The sequence below is a fragment of the Parasteatoda tepidariorum genome, chromosome 3 (assembly GCF_043381705.1).
Source record: "Parasteatoda tepidariorum isolate YZ-2023 chromosome 3, CAS_Ptep_4.0, whole genome shotgun sequence".
Classification (NCBI taxonomy): Eukaryota; Metazoa; Arthropoda; class Arachnida; order Araneae; family Theridiidae; genus Parasteatoda; species Parasteatoda tepidariorum.
Window position 1 is genome coordinate 7,894,552 of NC_092206.1, and position 17,958 is coordinate 7,912,509.

Consider the following 17,958-nt stretch of genomic DNA (forward strand, 5'->3'; position numbering starts at 1 on the left):
CACTTCAGATGCAATTATCACCTTAATAAGCAAATATTCATTTTAAACGTTAGCAATATAAAGACTTAAAAAATGAAATAAACGTATTTACCTCTTATTCTTTTAGTTTGAACAACTATTTTGAATGAACATGCAAATCTAGATTGCTTTGTTTACAGATTGGAGAGTGAATTAAGTTGCATTGCACTTTATGAAACGCAGATTGCGTATACGACAGAAATGATTGAACAAGTTTCTGAATCGTAACTTTACGCACACAAAAAAAATTTATGAAGTGAAATATCTTTTTAACACCATTGATAAGTCGAGAAGTTGCAAATAAAAGGGAGTATGATAAATAAATGGTAAACAAAAAGGACTTTTTTATTTATTCTTTTTTTCTTTAAAGAGCATAGCAAGCTGCAAAAAAACAGCTAAAGAAATTCTCTTTTCTAGTGAAGAAAGACTGTGATTGCAAGACATTGTTTTACAAAATAAAGAGGTTACAATAGTAAGAAGGGAAACAACATTCCTTTTCCATTTCCGTATTACATCAGAAATAAATAAAAATGCCTTCAATTAAAACATTTATCATATCCATTACTCAATCAAAGAACAGAAAACATGTTTCTCTAAAATATATTTTCGAAAAGTGAAAGGACAAAATAACTCATTTTTTCATTAGCGATTTGATGGTTATTTGGAAATTAGTCATAAAAGCAAAGTTCTTGAAATATGCAGTACATGTTATATTGAGCATTCACTGTATATTTAAATAAGTTTGGAAGTTACAAAGGAGCATTATCTTTTCAGTGTAAAATATGATTTCAAAGTTTCATCGTTATTATTTTAAATGCTTACAAAATTCAGGAAAACATTATTTATAGCAAAAATATTAAATAATGAAGATTCTTCAAAAGAAATTATTTTTAGTTCAACTCAGTACCTGCCTTAATGCGAAAAGTAAAGAATTGCTTACCATCCGTCACTATCTTGAGCATTTACATCGCATCCAAATTCGACAAGGAAAGTAACAACATCGATGTGACCAGCACAAATAGCATTATGAAGAGCTGTGATTCCTTCATCATTAGCAGCGCTTGGATTAGGGACCTGAAGGTCAACAAAACACCTCATTAATATTTACATAACATGAAAACATGTTTAACTTAAATACTGATATTATTCCTTATACAGTAAAACCTCACTACAACAATATTTTGGGGACCAAATAAATATACTGTTGCAGAGGGATATATTATTATATCAAGGGCCTACATACTTTGGGGACACAAAAAAAATTTTTAATTTTAATGTTTTATATGTATTAACTATATATCTTTTTATGTATTAACTATAAATATACTTATATATTATAAAAATTTAATTTGCAAAGTGGTAATTATCGTTAAATATGAAATCAGACAGGAATGTTACATCTGTGACTTCTTGAGAGATAAGGGAAGCAATTCTAAGAATAGAATGGAAGGTCTTGGGGTGGTCAATGTACATCAAGGATAGGATATTGAAATCTGAATACAAATCTTGAATCTTTCACTGCAGTGAAAAGAAATAAGATAAGTACATAATCAGCAGTGAGCTTACTCTTGTCAGAAAAGACAGAAAAAAAATGACTAAGTAAAAATAAGTTGCTTTTTTTACATTATTTAAAAACCAATAATAAATGGAGAAAATCAGGTTGAAATTTTTTTTTAAAAAATCGTTTTAGAGGGGTTTATTGCTTCAAAAAATATCACAATATTGAGAGGTAGATAACATTAATTCATATGCAAGTTTGTCTGAACCACGAAACATTATTGTAATAGAGGGAGTTGTTGTATCGAATATAGTTGTAGCAACAGTTCGCTGTATTTTAATTCATTTGTCTTTTGCATAAATGTTAATTCATAACTCCTAAAGTACTTACCTTATCTTTGGTAAATATTCTAAATATTATATATTAAGAGTTGTCACAACCACAACAGAGATTGATATTTCGCTCCCATTTTTTTCCCTTAACATTTTTCAACCATACCCATTTCAACCATTTATAATGCCTTTCTCTTCCCAAACATTCTCCCATGGGGACTAATAGTCATAACCCCCCACACAAAGTCATAAGGTTTGTTGAATCAAAAGTATGAAAGTAGAGATTTGGGTACTTCTACTATCTAAAAAACATCTGCTAGAAAATGTTATGTGATTGTGATACCCTTTAAGAAGACGCCATACTGTGGAAGAGAATTTTCATCACAAATTATCTTTCTCCTTTATTACTAATTAAAAATTCAAAAGAAAGAAAAAGTGAGTTCAGGCAAGCCTAGAGTAAGTCACGAAGTTTCAATAGCTGGGGAAAAAATTCCTAACATCAAAATGCAAACAAATTATTCGAAGATAACTTATAAATTCCAAAATTCTAAGTTATCTTCTAATAATTTATTCTTATTTTGATATTTTAAAATTTCTTCTCAGTATTTAAAACTTCATGGCTTTTTCTAAGTTTATCTGAGCTCACTTTTTCTCCACTTTAAGTTAGTTATGGAGGTAAAAAAAAAATTAGAAACGAAAAGTTTCTCCCGTGGAATGGTATCCACTTAAGAGGGACATTTCCCAGAATCTTACAAACAAAAAATGAAAGGTGTCAGTCATGGCCATGTTTGTGTTATCCAAAACAAGGGACAAAAAAGCCATTCATACCTAAAAATTACCTATTTCAAGTGTTAAACTTTAATAATATATATTAATATTATTAATGTATCTCATTTATGATAGATAAAAGCTAATATGGTACTACAGAACAATCTGTATATGGTCTTAATGAATTTCACACTCAATCAACAAATTCTGAGATAAGTTCAAGAAATGCTATCCAGAACAGGCTATCATTTTTTAAAGTAATAATAATAACTTTGTTTGCTAATTAAATTTATATACTTATAAGTTCAAGTATCGTATAGTGCTAAAAGATTTTAAAAAAAATCAGATAAAAAAAGGGTTTAAACAGCAATTAATTAAAAATAAAACTCAAATAAAGCCAGAGTTTTAACTGTTAAAACACTATGTGAAATGAAGACAATATCAAATACAATAACTCTATATCAGCTTATATTACATTCATATAATAGAAGAAAATTTAAAATTTTTAATAAAATTTGATAGAACAATATTAATGATGAAACTAATAACTTAAATATCTAAAAAAAGGTTAAAAGTGTTCTAGAATATTACCTAAGACACACTAAATTAAAAAAGAAAAAAAGAAAAACAGAATTTTTTGCAAATAAAAAGTTCTATATAATACTGAACAGAAAACAAAACCTTAATCTTTATTAATTATTAGTTTAACAGGCATCAAAAAGTTTTCATGATTGAAAATTAATACAACATTATTGTTCACATATAGATTTTTTTCCCCACTCTAGATAAGTGGCTTTGAAGAGGCTTTTATTTTATTTATTTCAAATCCATATTAATAAATAAAATCAAAAATTCAGATAAATAGGTCACTAAACCAAAGAGAGCTAAAAAAAAATAAAGAGTTTCGTCTTTTCTCAAAATAATAATAGACTTCAATAAAGAAAGATTTGGAAGAGTTTAAAAAATAAATAAAAATTAAATTAAACTAAGAGGTTTCCAACAATCTTTAAATTTTTTTAGTAGTACTTGAATAATTTACATTGAACATTATTCATTTAATACATTAATTATTTATTCATTAAAATTTATATATTAATTTGTTTTGTGCTAAAAAAATTTAAATTTTAAATTTAAAGTTATCTTTAACACTTAAAAGGATTTTAAAAAATAGTAACGATACAAAATATTTCATCTAAAAAAGTGAGGTTTCAAGGAGAACTAAGTTCTTTTTGCTAGAACCATTTAGTTCTCATTCATATAAAGAAACAATGCTCATGACAACAGGTCACTATATAAATCAAAAGGAACTGAAAAAGTTATACTCTTAAAGAAATTAAATATAAACTGAAATGAAAAAAAATATTTCCTAGAGTAATACTGTTATTTATTTGGAAACGAGTCTAATGTGTAATTTTTTTAGAATAACGCTACAAGTATGAGCTATAAAATGACACAGATAAAATTTAACTGAAATAAACAAAACTGGCCCTTTTTGATACTGTAGGGAAAAAAAATACATTTTTCATAAATTGATAAAGAAATTAGGCTATTCAACATATGTATTTCGTTTAACCCTTTAACTGTCATGCCTGAAATAATCTATGTAGTTATCATTTATGCACAGAAATGGTGTTTTAAAATGTCACGCCCAAGTATTACTTGGGGTAATGTTTTTTGAGTTCATCGTTTCGTTACTTCCATCGGGAGAAGTTTATTTCGGCTTCATCTCTTCGTCAAACCTGAATCTATCTTGGAAAAAGTTAATTTAGATGCAATTTCAAACAATAGATGGTAGCACTTTATTGAGGGTTTTAAGGGATAGAGGTTGATGTTCAACATGCACAGCATTTTTTGATCAAAGTGGCATCCAGTTCTCTGAAACATTACATAGATGATTTATTTTTTTAGAAATATTTTTTTTTTTAATTTTTAGAAAACAATGCTCCACTAGAAACAAACTTTACCACTACCACACCGAGTGGCAACCACCTCAGCAAATATGCAGTGGCTACAAAGCCTTAAAATTTTATGCATGTAATTCAAAATATTAATTTTTAACCACTAAGCATATTTTATTTTGTAATTATTTTAATAATTTGATTTACAAATTTGTAAGTAAAAAAAAAAATTTAACACTTGATTTTTGAAAATAAAAAAAAATTACAATTTCTATACCCAAATCATCAAAATAACTTGAAAGTTGAAAGGTTAGAAAAATAATCAAAAATCAGTGATTATTACTTCAGCTGCAGTCTTCTTTACTAATTCTAATTCTCCTTCAAGAGCAGCATCTAGAAGCAATGCTAGTGGATCAAAGCTAACTCTTCGACAGTTGCGGACGGAATTTTCACCTTTTAGATTTCCTTTTCTTATTCTTCTCAATACTGCACTTTGATATACTTCTTCACCAACTTCAGAATCAGTCACCTCGGATAATTCTAAAGATAATAAAAAAAGGTAATTGATTAATAAAATAATGAAATGAATATGATATTAAAATAATTATATGCAAAAGAAACAATATATTTTCTTCCTAGCCTTAACTTGCTATGTTTTTATGGTGCCCAAGCCATTTTTTGTGACAAAAGAAATTTAGAGATAAAGATATTTAGAACTTGGATTTTCAAAGCATGTAATTAAAACATTTAAATATGAATATTTTGCCAAAGTAACAATTAAGTTTGTAACATTGAAACTAAATAGTACTCTGTTACATTTGATTAATGTTTTATGGACATTTTTTAACACATATTTTTTTTTTTTACTTACATGAGAAATAGTGGTTAGGTAAAAATTCCAACAAAGCATCTTTCCTTCCTCAAATTGGATTTAGTTTATTATGGTTGGCAAAACACAGAATACAAAACATCCAATCATAAGAAGAATTTACCTAATAACCATACAATTTAAAAAAGAGATATAATTGCATGGATCCTCACAGCGGTTTCAGGTTACAAAAAAAATTCACAAAAACAACTTTGTTTTTCAAAAAGTTAAAATGCAAGGAGAAAAATGCTCATCAGTTCCTAAAAATTAATTTATATCAAAATTAAAGCTTCCTGAATAATAACAACAAAAAAAAACAATGATTAATGCAAGGAGAAAAATGCTCCTAAAAATTAATTTATTTCAAAATTAAAGCTTCCTGAATAATAACAACAAAAAAAAACAAACAATGATTTTAAAAAAGTTAATGGCAAACCACGTAAAAATATTAATTAGCTCTACCTAAGTGTAACAAAAAACAAATTTAATAACAAGAGATTAATAAAATATACTATTTTTAATTTCAGAATTATTTTATTTAAAACAGAAATCTTTAACAGCTTCCAATATAATTTTATCAAAACTGAACAACTCATAATAGTTCCAAATCAAAAAAGTACTGCCTGCTGCATTAAAACAAAAACTATAACAATAGGGATGTAATGAATAGTGATTTGGCCAAGTCAAATACTGAATTTCTGGCCAAAAAAATTGGCTGAACACTGAATTTTTTGCGGCTGAATAGTAGTAACAAAATCAGCAATAGATATTTTTCTTTACATAAATAAGTTTAGACCTTATTAAAAAATAAAAATTTAGCTATATTATTGGTATAGAGAAATAAAACTATAATATTTATTCCTAATATTATAGAAATATTTAAGATTAATAAAAAACTGACTAACAGCCATATTACAAACAAGAAATAACTAAAGTTGTAAAGTTCAAAAAAAAAACTTCTGAAAAATTTTTGGAAAAATATTTTTTCTAGAAAAACATATAGTCTATCAAAAACGTTTATGAAAATGCTGCACTATCATAAAAATGCCCATAAAAACTAAATATTATATGCAAAATTATTCTTAAAATTATACAAAAATTAATCATAATTATTCAAAATTATACTTAATTCTCTAAAGAAAACTTTAAAGCTGAACGTCTCAGTTTACCAATGATTTCAAGAAAAAGTGAGGAAAAAGAATAAAGTCTAACAGAAATCCCCTTAATTGCCCATGTATTAGTAAAAACATTGATAAAAAGTGAAAGTTTTTTAAAAAAGAAGAAACTAGAAAGAAACCATAAAATATTATTCACAATACTTGAAAGTGAGTGAAGAAACTCATTTTTTAAGTTTCTTACTTTTTGTAGCTTAAAAAACTGTTAATAAATATTCATAAAATCTCTCATAATTTACTACATTTAAATGGCCTAAACTTAAAATTATGTTCCCATCTAAATGTTTAATCTTATTTTGAACTATAATGTGTTCGTTCTATTTTAAATCATTTTAGACAATCAAAGTTTTTTAATTAAAATATTTAATTTGCATTTACTGTGTAAAATATTTATTTTTTTATTTTACTTTTATTCCATGAAAATAACAGTTGATTTATTTTTATGTAAACCTTTGTATTACGTGATAAAAAAAAAATTTTCCCTCATCTTTTTTTTCAATAAATCTACTTTTTAATAAAGATTATTTTAATTCAAATATATAACTAAATTGACTTATAAAAAGAATTTTATACCTAAAACTACCCACTCAATTTCAGAAAAAAAAGTTTCTGACTTTTCCAGGTATATTTCAAAGAAAATCCATACCATATTTACATTCATCAGAAAATTTTGCGAGCAAATACATAATAGAATGAAAACATGGAAAGTTTCACTAAAGAATGAAATTTCATAAAATAATTGTAAAGGTGTTAGTATTATTTAACTCGAATATCAATAATTGATTACAGTTACTGGCATTTGACCGGTTATTTTCCAAGAATAATAAAGGAATTTTCCAAGTTTGTTGTAAAAAATTGCAACTTTCCCTGACTATTCCCTGCTTTTTAGAGTTAAAATAAAATTCCCTGACAATTAAAGGTTTTCCTTGACCCATGGGAGCTCTGTAAAACATTCGTCAACCTACTGTACAAGTAGACCGTCACTCAAAAAAGCAAAGCTGTGCACTCATAAAATAGAATAATAATGAATGTGAATATTAATCGATGAATAATGAAGTAAAGAATTCTTATTTTTAAATAGGGGGCAGCTTTTAGTAAAAAGGGACTTAGAAATATGGCTCCTAAGGATCTTAAGTAGTTTCTTCAGTCTAGCAGCATTGTTGAACTTCAAAATGGCAATACAATGATATAGAACAAAAAATACATTTAAAAATTAAGTAAAAATTACCGTCTTTTATAATAACAGTCTCTGGCTGAAGAAAATCAGTTTCATCTGTTTCTGTTTTCTTAGATAAATCAGCAATACGGGATTCCTGCAGCAGCTTCACATCAGAGTTTTTATTAGATTCTTCAGATATTTTCTGCATAGGTGCAACTTCACCTATAGGAATGCTTTCTGCCGATGCTTTAGGCTCTGAACTAACGACTTCACTTTCGGATTTGGCTTCAGTAGAAGAGTGACTTGGGGGAATAGAGCTTTGCAGCTGAGACACTAAGTGTTGAGAGTCTGTACCACTCTTGCGATAAGAGCTGGTACTAGTTACTGACTGAACTTTAAGTTTGGGAGGTTCCAGTCCAGGAGTTTTCCTGATTGTCAGCGGTTTCGGCTTAATCGGCAGCTGCCCGAAATTGGGTTTGCGTTTCGGAGGGTCATTTGAGTCTGCACTTTCGTTTCGATTTTCTGCTTGAGGACTTGCATCGGATTGTGCACTAGGTTTCGGAAAGTAAGTCGCTATTTTACTTTTAGGAGGAGGCTGTTCTAACTTATCTGTTGCACTAGAAAATCTGGAACAAGCAAAATATTATAGATTATGTACATTATAAATAACAGATAGGATAAATGCAAAACACTTGAATAATCAAAACATGCAAACAAACCATGCAAAAAGTATAAAAAATATTTAGTTTTAATAATGCAGATGTTTATTTAAAATCTAGAGTACAGGCAATGTTTTAACAAAGGAAATAATGTATGTAATCTTAAAAATGTAATGTAAAAATATTTTTTAATAAGTGTTCTTGTATTTTAAAGCAGAACTAAGTTATAGTTTTTAAGTAACATAATTCATGCAAATTGAATTCATTTTACAGCAAGACAGTAAATTACATCCAATTTTATAACATATTTTCTTAAACAAAAAAACTATTATATTTATAACTGTATATTTTTTTCCCTTTCTATCAATTTTTTATTTTTTTTTTATTTTTTTGTTTAAAAAAAAATGGCAGAAACTATGTTACATTAAGACTTGAGTGAATGAATAACTTTTCTATACCTATGGCTTAAGGTAAAGAATGTATATACCTAAAGCTAAAGAACTATGTACAGTACAGAACCCGTTATCCGGAAATCAGAAAACCGGAAAACCAAAAAACCGGAAGGAAATTCGATACATTTTCCCGCCATTTTCAAAAAAAAATTTTCCTCATAAGATTTTAGGATTTTTCTTTCTATTTTGAAAGATGTTTACCTTACCATCATTTTGGAAATAATCATTAGTGTATTACTTCGTTTTTTCTTCGTTTTAAGATTATTTCCAAATTTTTTTTTAGTTGGGTTTAACAATAAAAAAAACGATTTTTTAGCGATTTTTGTAGCGATTGAGAAAACCGGAAAAATCAGTTATCCGGAATAGCGATGGTCCCGATCGTTCCGGATAATCNACCTATGGCTTAAGGTAAAGAATGTATATACCTAAAGCTAAAGAACTATGTACCTGCAACTGTAGGCTACGGCTGTAGATAAAAAAATACAATATAAAATATCTATAGAATTATATACCTATAACTGTAAGTAAAGTTGCAGAAAAAAAATTATTACACATCATTAAAGAACTCAAAACTCTAAATAACATATTAATCTTCCACTAAGATCTTATTTTAAGTGTTCCTGAACAGGATTCCATCAAAAAGGAATTATCAAACAAAATTTTTAAAACGTTTAATAAACTAAAAATATAGTTAATATATCACAAAAGCAATAGTAAAACATATCCTTCAGAATTTTTAGATCTGATAAAATATTCTTAAAAGTCCTTTTAAATTTTTTTTTCAACTGTATAATATTTGAACATGATCCATACTTTGAGAAATCTATAGCTAAAGTAGAAGTTTTGAATCTTCACAAATATATTAACAACGTTCAAAGCTGTATTGAATTATGGGAGAAGTTTATAAAAAAAAATTGATTCCATAGTTCGCCAACTCTGATTAGAACTGAACACAGTTCACAAGGTGCATTCAAAAAGTTCAATAAATTTTCTCACAAAATTAAGAATTGGCAATTCTATCGTTTACTAATGTTGTATTAGAAGAATTTAAAAAAATTATAACTCAGTTAAATAAAATTTGAGCAGTTCAAATAATTTTTGTGAAAATAAATCTTTGTGTCATTTACACTAACCTAAATTTTAGAAATTAAAATTCTTTTTTAAAAATTTAAAACTGTCTGTTATGGACCTAATGTTTGTAACACCCAGCTTTGAATTTTGAAATATTTTTTAAACATATAAAAGTAATTAAAAATTGGAGTAAGTGTACAAGATTCTTTTTATCAAAAACTATTATAACCACCTTAATTTTTTTTAACTGAGTTATAGGCCTTTAGAATCTTACTTTTTATAAAGGAATCAAAATCTTAAGAATAGTATAGAATCTTATTTTTTATAAATTGTATTAAAAAATTTATATATTTATTTTTTAAAATAAATATATTCTCGTGTAAAAAGTGTGCATTTTTTCCCCTACAAATAGTGATTGATTATCATGCAAACACCAATGGCTTGAATCAGGGCTCGAAAAAACTCAGAAATTTTACCCGTCCCCGAGGACGGCACGCCCAACAATGTACCCGTCCTCCTTTGAAACTAACCCGTAGCTTCTAAATAAATAAAAATATAATTTTCATTTATTTATTACAAACATTTATTATAATTTTCTCTTATTTATTACAAACATTTATTATAATTTTCTCTTATTTATTACAAACATTTATATAAATTGCACAATGAATTAGTAGTTACTTGGATTACATTATACAGTAATGAACGAAATACTAAGTTAATAATAATAACCTAGTATTTCTTTTATGAAATAATTTAAATGACAAAGGTCAAGTTATCTGGAATGTCAATTTATCCCAGGTAACTGCGTTTTTTAAATGAATCACATATGACGTTTGCCAGTTTTACAATCAAGCCAATGATTTACAGAGGTTTCAGCACAGAAATCTGAAAGGGGTTTTCCATTTAGGTAGATGTTCATAATCACGTTTAACGCTTCTTGTTTAAGACCAGTAAGTAATGTGTCTTTTTTTTTCTTTTTTGTAAGTTCATTGCTGAAAAGCCTCTTTCAACCACTGCAGTACTCCCAGACAGAGAAAACATCAATTCTAATAATAAGAATTGAAAATGTATCACGAAAATTAACGGGAAAATGGCCGTCCGAGTGGACGTCGGATTCGAGAAATTCGTTGTCCCCTGGGAATTTTTGACCGCCGAGGACGGGCGGTTTTTCGAGCCCTGACTTGAATAGTTTATCACCTGGAAAACTTAAAAAGTCAACCAAAATCTATTTTTCCACATTGAAATAAAATTTTTAGGTACTCAACTCTCTAAGTCATAATGTCTCTAAACATGCTTGATCACCACCAACTCTGTTTAGTATTTGTAAATAGTTAAATTAAGTAATAACTGAAAGATTTTAGAATTACTCAGCAATATGGGACAGCAACTTCTAAACTGGTTATGTCTGATGTGCATTGAAATATGTTTTAATAACAGGCTCTTATAGTTTGAGGAAATAATTCATACCTTTTGAATTTTTTTGCTATATCCTTGTATTTTTTTATTTAATTATTTTAATTAGTTTCTTGGTTATGAAAATTATTTTATTATTTAGGATTGCAACTGGTTAGTATCTCAATTTTATTTTAATTTTATTAAAAATTATGCATTTTTTAAAAATGATCTATTTTATGTTCATTGAGTTTTGAGGGGGTAAAAAAAATGTGTTTATGTTACAGGGGCCCAAAACATTTCTGTGCCCAGGGACCCAGCTTGGTATTAAGATGACCCTGCTTACAATAGTTAGTCAAACTTCACACAAAATTCAAATCTAATCACTACTGCAGTTAAAGATTAAAACAATGGCATACACAATGAATAATGCATTAAACATTAAAGCTAAGGTAGTAAATGTTAATGTAAACACAGAATCGTTTATATTAAAAAGGACAATATAAAAGCTTCATGCTTCTCAAAGCCAATAATGGAAGTAAAATACAAGCTTTTACCTAGGGATGCACTGATAATACAGCAAACGTTCTCTGTAGTTGCTGAGAATGAAAAAGTTACATATGTAAACATTTTATCTTTCTAACAAAATCTAAACAGTATAATAACTGGATGAAACACAACGCCGTATTTTTTTCTCTCTTGTGATTAGATGACTCCATATTTTTAAATTCAAAATGGTGGTTATTCTGTGTAATCAGAGTATAAATTTGACTCTGAATTCGCACTTGTTAAAAACGAATTTTTATCCAAATATGAAATTCTTCTGTCCATAATATAAAATACAAAAAAAAAAATTTCATAAATGATTCAAAAAAAAATTTTTAGCTCAAACTTTTATCCCCAACCTTTTTCAGGGGCTAATTTCAGGCTCCCATTCAATTTTAGAAACATAATTTCCAACATTTTTTTTAATAGACAACAATAATTCATCAGAAATATATATATTTTTCTTTTATTTGATAAGCAATTAAATTTATTTTGTCAAATATTAAAATTTGTAAATAATAAAATTTCAATAGGTCATGTGGAATATAGAATACGCAAGTATATGATTTACTGATAAAATTGAAATTTTGCACAAACTTGATGTAACATAGTTTAATAGATTCACAAAGTAATCAGTCATCATAGATCTTACTTGCAGTTAAGAAATAATTTAAATAAAAAGATTAATTTTAACAAAAAATAATAAAAATAGTCAAATTTACATCTGTTATTTTATATAATAATATCAAAAATAATTTCATCTTAAAATAATGATATATTATTTACTTTGAACCTCACTGACTATTTGTTGCTATCGAGCATTTAAAAATTGGTTACTTTCAAGGTTTGTTTCAAGCTTTTCCCCTGCCAAAAAATTCCCTGACTATTTTCTCCCAAACAGTTCTAGGTTTTATAAAGAGTAAACTTACAGACCAAAAAATACAATACATCCCTAGTCCCAATTTTAAAATAGGTGAATAGTTGCTTAATAGCTCTAGACTTTAAATCTCAAAAATACATCAACAAAGAGGTATATATATCTCCTAATTCTGAAATAAAAATAATAAAAAAAATTATAAAATTTACTAGCACTAAAGCACATATAAAAGAATTGGCTTTCATTGTTATTAAACCTTAATGTGAGATTAATCACAATATACATCAGCAGAGTAATTTTATGATGTGTGATAAGATTGTTGACAATGTTCATAACTTCCCTGTAGCAGAGACAATTTTATGGCATTAATACATATCCAGATGTAGTAAAACAGTTTAAGGGTTCAGGACAATGAGAATATAACAATATGTAAAAATATAGAAAACAAATATTATATCAGTGCCTTTTTTTAAGAGAAGGGGGGCAGAAAAACTCTAATTCTAGGTTCTGTGATAATGCATCATAACAAATTTGCTTCTGATATTTGATAATCACATGATGGTGGAAATAATTTCTTTACTGTTTTTTTTTTTTTTCATTGTGAACCAATAATAAGCAGCCTAAAATAATTTTTGCATATAAATGAAAAATGAGACGAAATCGATTATAAAATGAAAAGCGGAGATAATTCATTTTCAGACAAAACAAAAAACTGGGAAATCTTCCTGCAAATTAAGAATGGGCAAGCATGCCTGCAATACTATTTTGTGTTATACATATATATATTTGTAATATTTGTTCTAATTCAGTTATTTCATTGTGTGGCAAATTTCCTATTTAGTATTCTCTATGCTTTCTCTAGAATTCTATATACAATGATAATCAATAATAATGCGAAACTAAGAAAAAATAATCTGAAAGTAAACAATAAATTAGTTCAAATACAGAGAGCAAAAAAAATAAAATAATAATAAACAGATTACCTAATAGCAGTCTTGTCTTTGTCTGATGACTTATTTTGTAAAACAGATAAGGCTACATTCACATCTTTCTCACTAGAGCTTTTACCATTAAAGGCATTTATTTTTGGACGAATAGAGATCATTGGTTTCACAGGTAAAGCAGGCTTAGGGGGTACAACAGGTTTTACAGGACGGGAGTTAGTGGACTGGGATTTTTCTTTGATGGGTAGAGAAGACTGGCTACTGCACACATTATTATTTTTAGAGTCACTGTTTTCATTCAGTTCAGATTCTTTCACGGATTCAGTTTTCGGAATTTCCTAAAACATCAAAACGGAAAATTATTGAGCGCATATTCATATAAGGGGAAGAAAATATTTTTAATACTGTAACATAAAAACCAAAAGCATAGGAAGCAAAAATTTTTAATCTGCACTGNATGTAGCTTGAATTTTCTGTTTCTCTTTGTAAATCAGTGAATTTTCTGAAAAAGCGGAATACTTAAAAAAATGAAATTTTTAGAACATCTGAATTTTTGATAAAAAAGCTGAAATTTAAGAGATAAAAGTGAAAAAAGCGGAAATCCGCTAAAAATTGGAAAAATCTCATCCCTGATATAAACATGTTTTAATTAAACATGATTTTAATTAAACATATAAACATGTAAATTTTTTCCATGAATTATTTTAAATTTCTTTTAAAAGATCCTGAAAAATTCTGGAAACTAAAAACATAAAAACCAAAAACATAAGAAGCAAAAACTTAAAAGGTAAATTTGTTAAGTATTTAAAATAGGATCTCATTTTGGTGACGGAGAAAAATCAGACCTCTGTTCACTCTTTTAATCAACTCATGATTTTCAGAATGTTAAAACACCATAGAATTAAATTCTACATTCAAGGGTCTTGTTTTGTATATGTGGGAAAATAAGAGCCTGGTTTTGTGAAGAAAAAAATTTGTATTTAACACTTTCATTGCAGCAATGACGCGCCATTGTCCCACCCTCTTTGCTTAGAGTTCCCCAGCTGAACTAAAATTGTAATAAATACAAATTCCTTTAAAAATGTGTTGATTTTACTCACTAAAATAATTACTTACTAAAATAATCAATTGTAATTAATAACCACATTCATTAATTCAACTATAGAGCACAGCAAGTATTCCTGGAAGATGAGTTATCTCGTCTGTTGCGATGAAAGAATAAAAGTATTGTTTTTTTTTTTAAATTATGAATTAATATCATCAACTTTGTCATGTATGCAAAATATTATAAAGAGTTCCTTTTAACAAAAAATATTTTTCGAAAAGTCATACGACGGGCAGAGCTAAATTTCACCTAAAATGACCCTACACAGATATACATATCTAAAGACTACTGTTAAGTTTTGCTTCTTTTTAATATTATTCAAGAATACTAAAGATTCTGAAACTGCGAATGAGGTAGAATTGATAAAATACTGCCATCACTTTGGTACAACGTGTCGATAGCCCCCCAATATTAGATATCAAATTTTTGCCACTATTAATTATGCCCTTTTATAAAAAACCGACCAAAAATGAAACGGAATTTCACGAATTCGCTAAAGAGTGGCCCATCTGAAAACAAGTTAAATGCAACAAATAAAATATATACTTACCGACAAATTACTATTTTTGATGTTTCGATTGGAAACTTCATCAGAAGATGAGTAGGTATCAGGTGGCTTACAATTATTAATTTGGGGCATTGGGTTGCATAAAGAGGATGGCTTTACCACAGACAGAGGTGGGGTCTTTTTAGAATTCGGGGAATAGTCCAAACTGTTAGGCGATGAGTCGTCTTCATTGGATGACTGAGATTCTTCACATTTGCCTTTTAGAGTAAACTTGGTATTGTAAGGAAGAGTCTGATATTTTGGGTCCTTTTTGGTCAAATAAAATCCTCCGAGGTCATTTTGATGTGTGCCACTCAATTTAGCAGACATGTCATCTCGAGTATGTTCTGGATCAGCGTCTCTGGGTATAGGTTCTACGGCTACAATGGTCGAGGCATGATAAAGGCCATTACTGACCGCAGATCCACTGAGGTTACGCGACAAGGAAGCACTGTGAATTTGGGAAGCAAGTTGCTCGTTTAGAAGGCGCTTTCGGTGTAAACGCTGGGTGAGTTCGTTGATTTTTTTATCGAGAAGAGAAATGTCTTGTTGGCGATTGGTGATGGTCTCCCGTTGTTGGCATATGTAGTTACTTTGTTGCTCAGATAATTTGGTCCGATACTGGAAAAATTAAATAACATATAATTAAAAAAAATTAATGCAAATAACTTTTTAAACTTAATTAATAAAATTTTATCTTAAAACACACCCCAGCTATTCGATTTTCTATTCTGCTAATGGTCTCTATATTACCGGAATACCAGGTACCTATATTAGCCAAATATCATAACCAGAATATATCCAGCTATTCTGGTAACGGTCTCCCGTTGTTGGCATATGTAATTACTTTGTTGCTCAGATAATTTTGTACAATATTGTAAAAATTAAATTGCACATTGAGAAAAAAAATTATGTTAATAATTTTTCATATTTAATTTATAAAATTTAATCTTAAAAGACCTCAGCAGCTATCAGCTATCTGAAACTACAAATCCTTTTTACTACTATTGGCAAAGCTTTATGCACTGATATTGATGATTTTTTGTTTAAGATATAATAAATTTAAATTAAAAAATGTTGTAAAAACAATTCTTATGGTATTACCAAAGACTATGCAAAAACATTCTATTCAGTTATGCATCAACATTATATGCCGTTGTTGGCATATGTAATTGCTTTGTTGCTCAGATAATTTGGTTCAATACTGTAAAAATTAAATAGCATATTATTGAGAAAAAATTAATAAAAATTTTTAAATTTAATTTATAAAATTTAATCTTAAAAAGCCCATCCTCCCCCAGCTATTCCGTTTTCGTAAAATCTACTAATCATTCTTACTACTATTGACAAAGCTTTATACACTGATATTTTATTCATGTGTCAATAAATTCTAATCAAAAGAATGTTGTACTAGCAATTTTACCACTGTTAACAAAGCTTTATGCATTAATACTTTATTTAGGGTTTAATAATCAGCCTTTCATTCCTTCAGTGGGTTGATAAATGAGTACCAAGCATGCTTGGGAACTAAACACTAGGGGTTACCGTTGAGAAGAATGTTGTTAAGAATGTTGTACTAGCAATTTTACCACTGTTAACAAAGCTTTATGCATTAATACTTTATTTAGGGTTTAATAATCAGCCTTTCATTCCTTCAGTGGGTCGATAAATGAGTACCAAGCATGCTTGGGAACTAAACACTAGGGGTTCCGCGGTCCACCTGACCGGAACATCTGCTTCTGCACCCCAGAGCCCAAAGTCAAGAAAACTGAAATGGGCACAGTAGGCCTTGGCCCTCTAGGGCAGTTGCATCGCTGAGTTTAGTTTTTAGGGTTTAATAAATTTGGTTTAAAAGAACAATGCAAAAAGATTTTTTAACGAAGTTAACAAATGAATATGCATTAATTTTTTGTTTAAGATATAATAAATTTAATTTAAGAGAATGTTGCGAAAACAATTTTTATGGTATTAACAAAGGTTATGCATTAACATTTTATTTCTGGTTAAATAAATTAGATTTAAAAGAATGCTGACCACTACTACAAGTATAAAAGTATATAAAAACACACCAGATCAATTAAATGTAACATGACTTTTAGTTTCTGTTTTCTTTTAATATTTTCCTTTCTTCATTTTTAACATATATGTTGGAGAGGAAGCATTGACTTCTCTTTACGTGAAATACAGTAATAAACAATTAACACTTACGTAAAATTCACCTGAAATTCTGAAGAAAAAAAATTTCCTCATAACTATTATTACATAATAAGTAACTATCATAACATATAATGTCTATGTAATTAGTATATAACTATTAAAATATATAATGTTTTTAAAACCACATTAAGCAGACTCAAAAAGGTTAATTTTACTAGAAAAGATAACAGAGCAGCGATCACAAAATAATCTAATCATTTTGATTGAAGTTTTTGCAATGTTAACAAAATTGGCTTACCTATGGCTTCTTAATTACTAAAAAAAAAATTATAATAATATTTATTTAAAAGGTTTACTCATTCTATATACAAACATATGGTAGTGATTTTAATAGATTTATTTTTGGAGGTACATTTTTCCTTCCTCTATTTAATTTCATGTTGATTTTTGATAACCAACAAATTCAAATTTTTTAAATGTTTATAGCAT

The 17,958-nt window shown here is 27.9% G+C and overlaps 1 protein-coding gene across 6 annotated transcripts in view; it reads right to left on the reverse strand.

Moving 5' to 3' along the window:
• Positions 1-17,958, reverse strand: part of LOC107449961 (apoptosis-stimulating of p53 protein 2) — a 30,632-nt gene that overhangs the window by 5,629 nt on the left and 7,045 nt on the right. For 3 of the 6 annotated variants that reach the window (XM_016065654.3, XM_043041976.2, XM_071178291.1), the window contains exons 4-9: positions 15,316-15,933; positions 13,700-13,998; positions 11,851-11,892; positions 7,786-8,342; positions 4,858-5,054; positions 959-1,092 (exon numbers count right to left, since the gene is read on the reverse strand). In XM_016065654.3, the coding sequence (XP_015921140.2) occupies positions 959-1,092; positions 4,858-5,054; positions 7,786-8,342; positions 11,851-11,892; positions 13,700-13,998; positions 15,316-15,933 (1,847 nt within the window). The remainder of the gene's footprint in view (positions 1-958; positions 1,093-4,857; positions 5,055-7,785; positions 8,343-11,850; positions 11,893-13,699; positions 13,999-15,315; positions 15,934-17,958) is intronic. The other 3 variants (XM_016065655.3, XM_071178292.1, XM_071178294.1) reach the window with 1 other exon arrangement.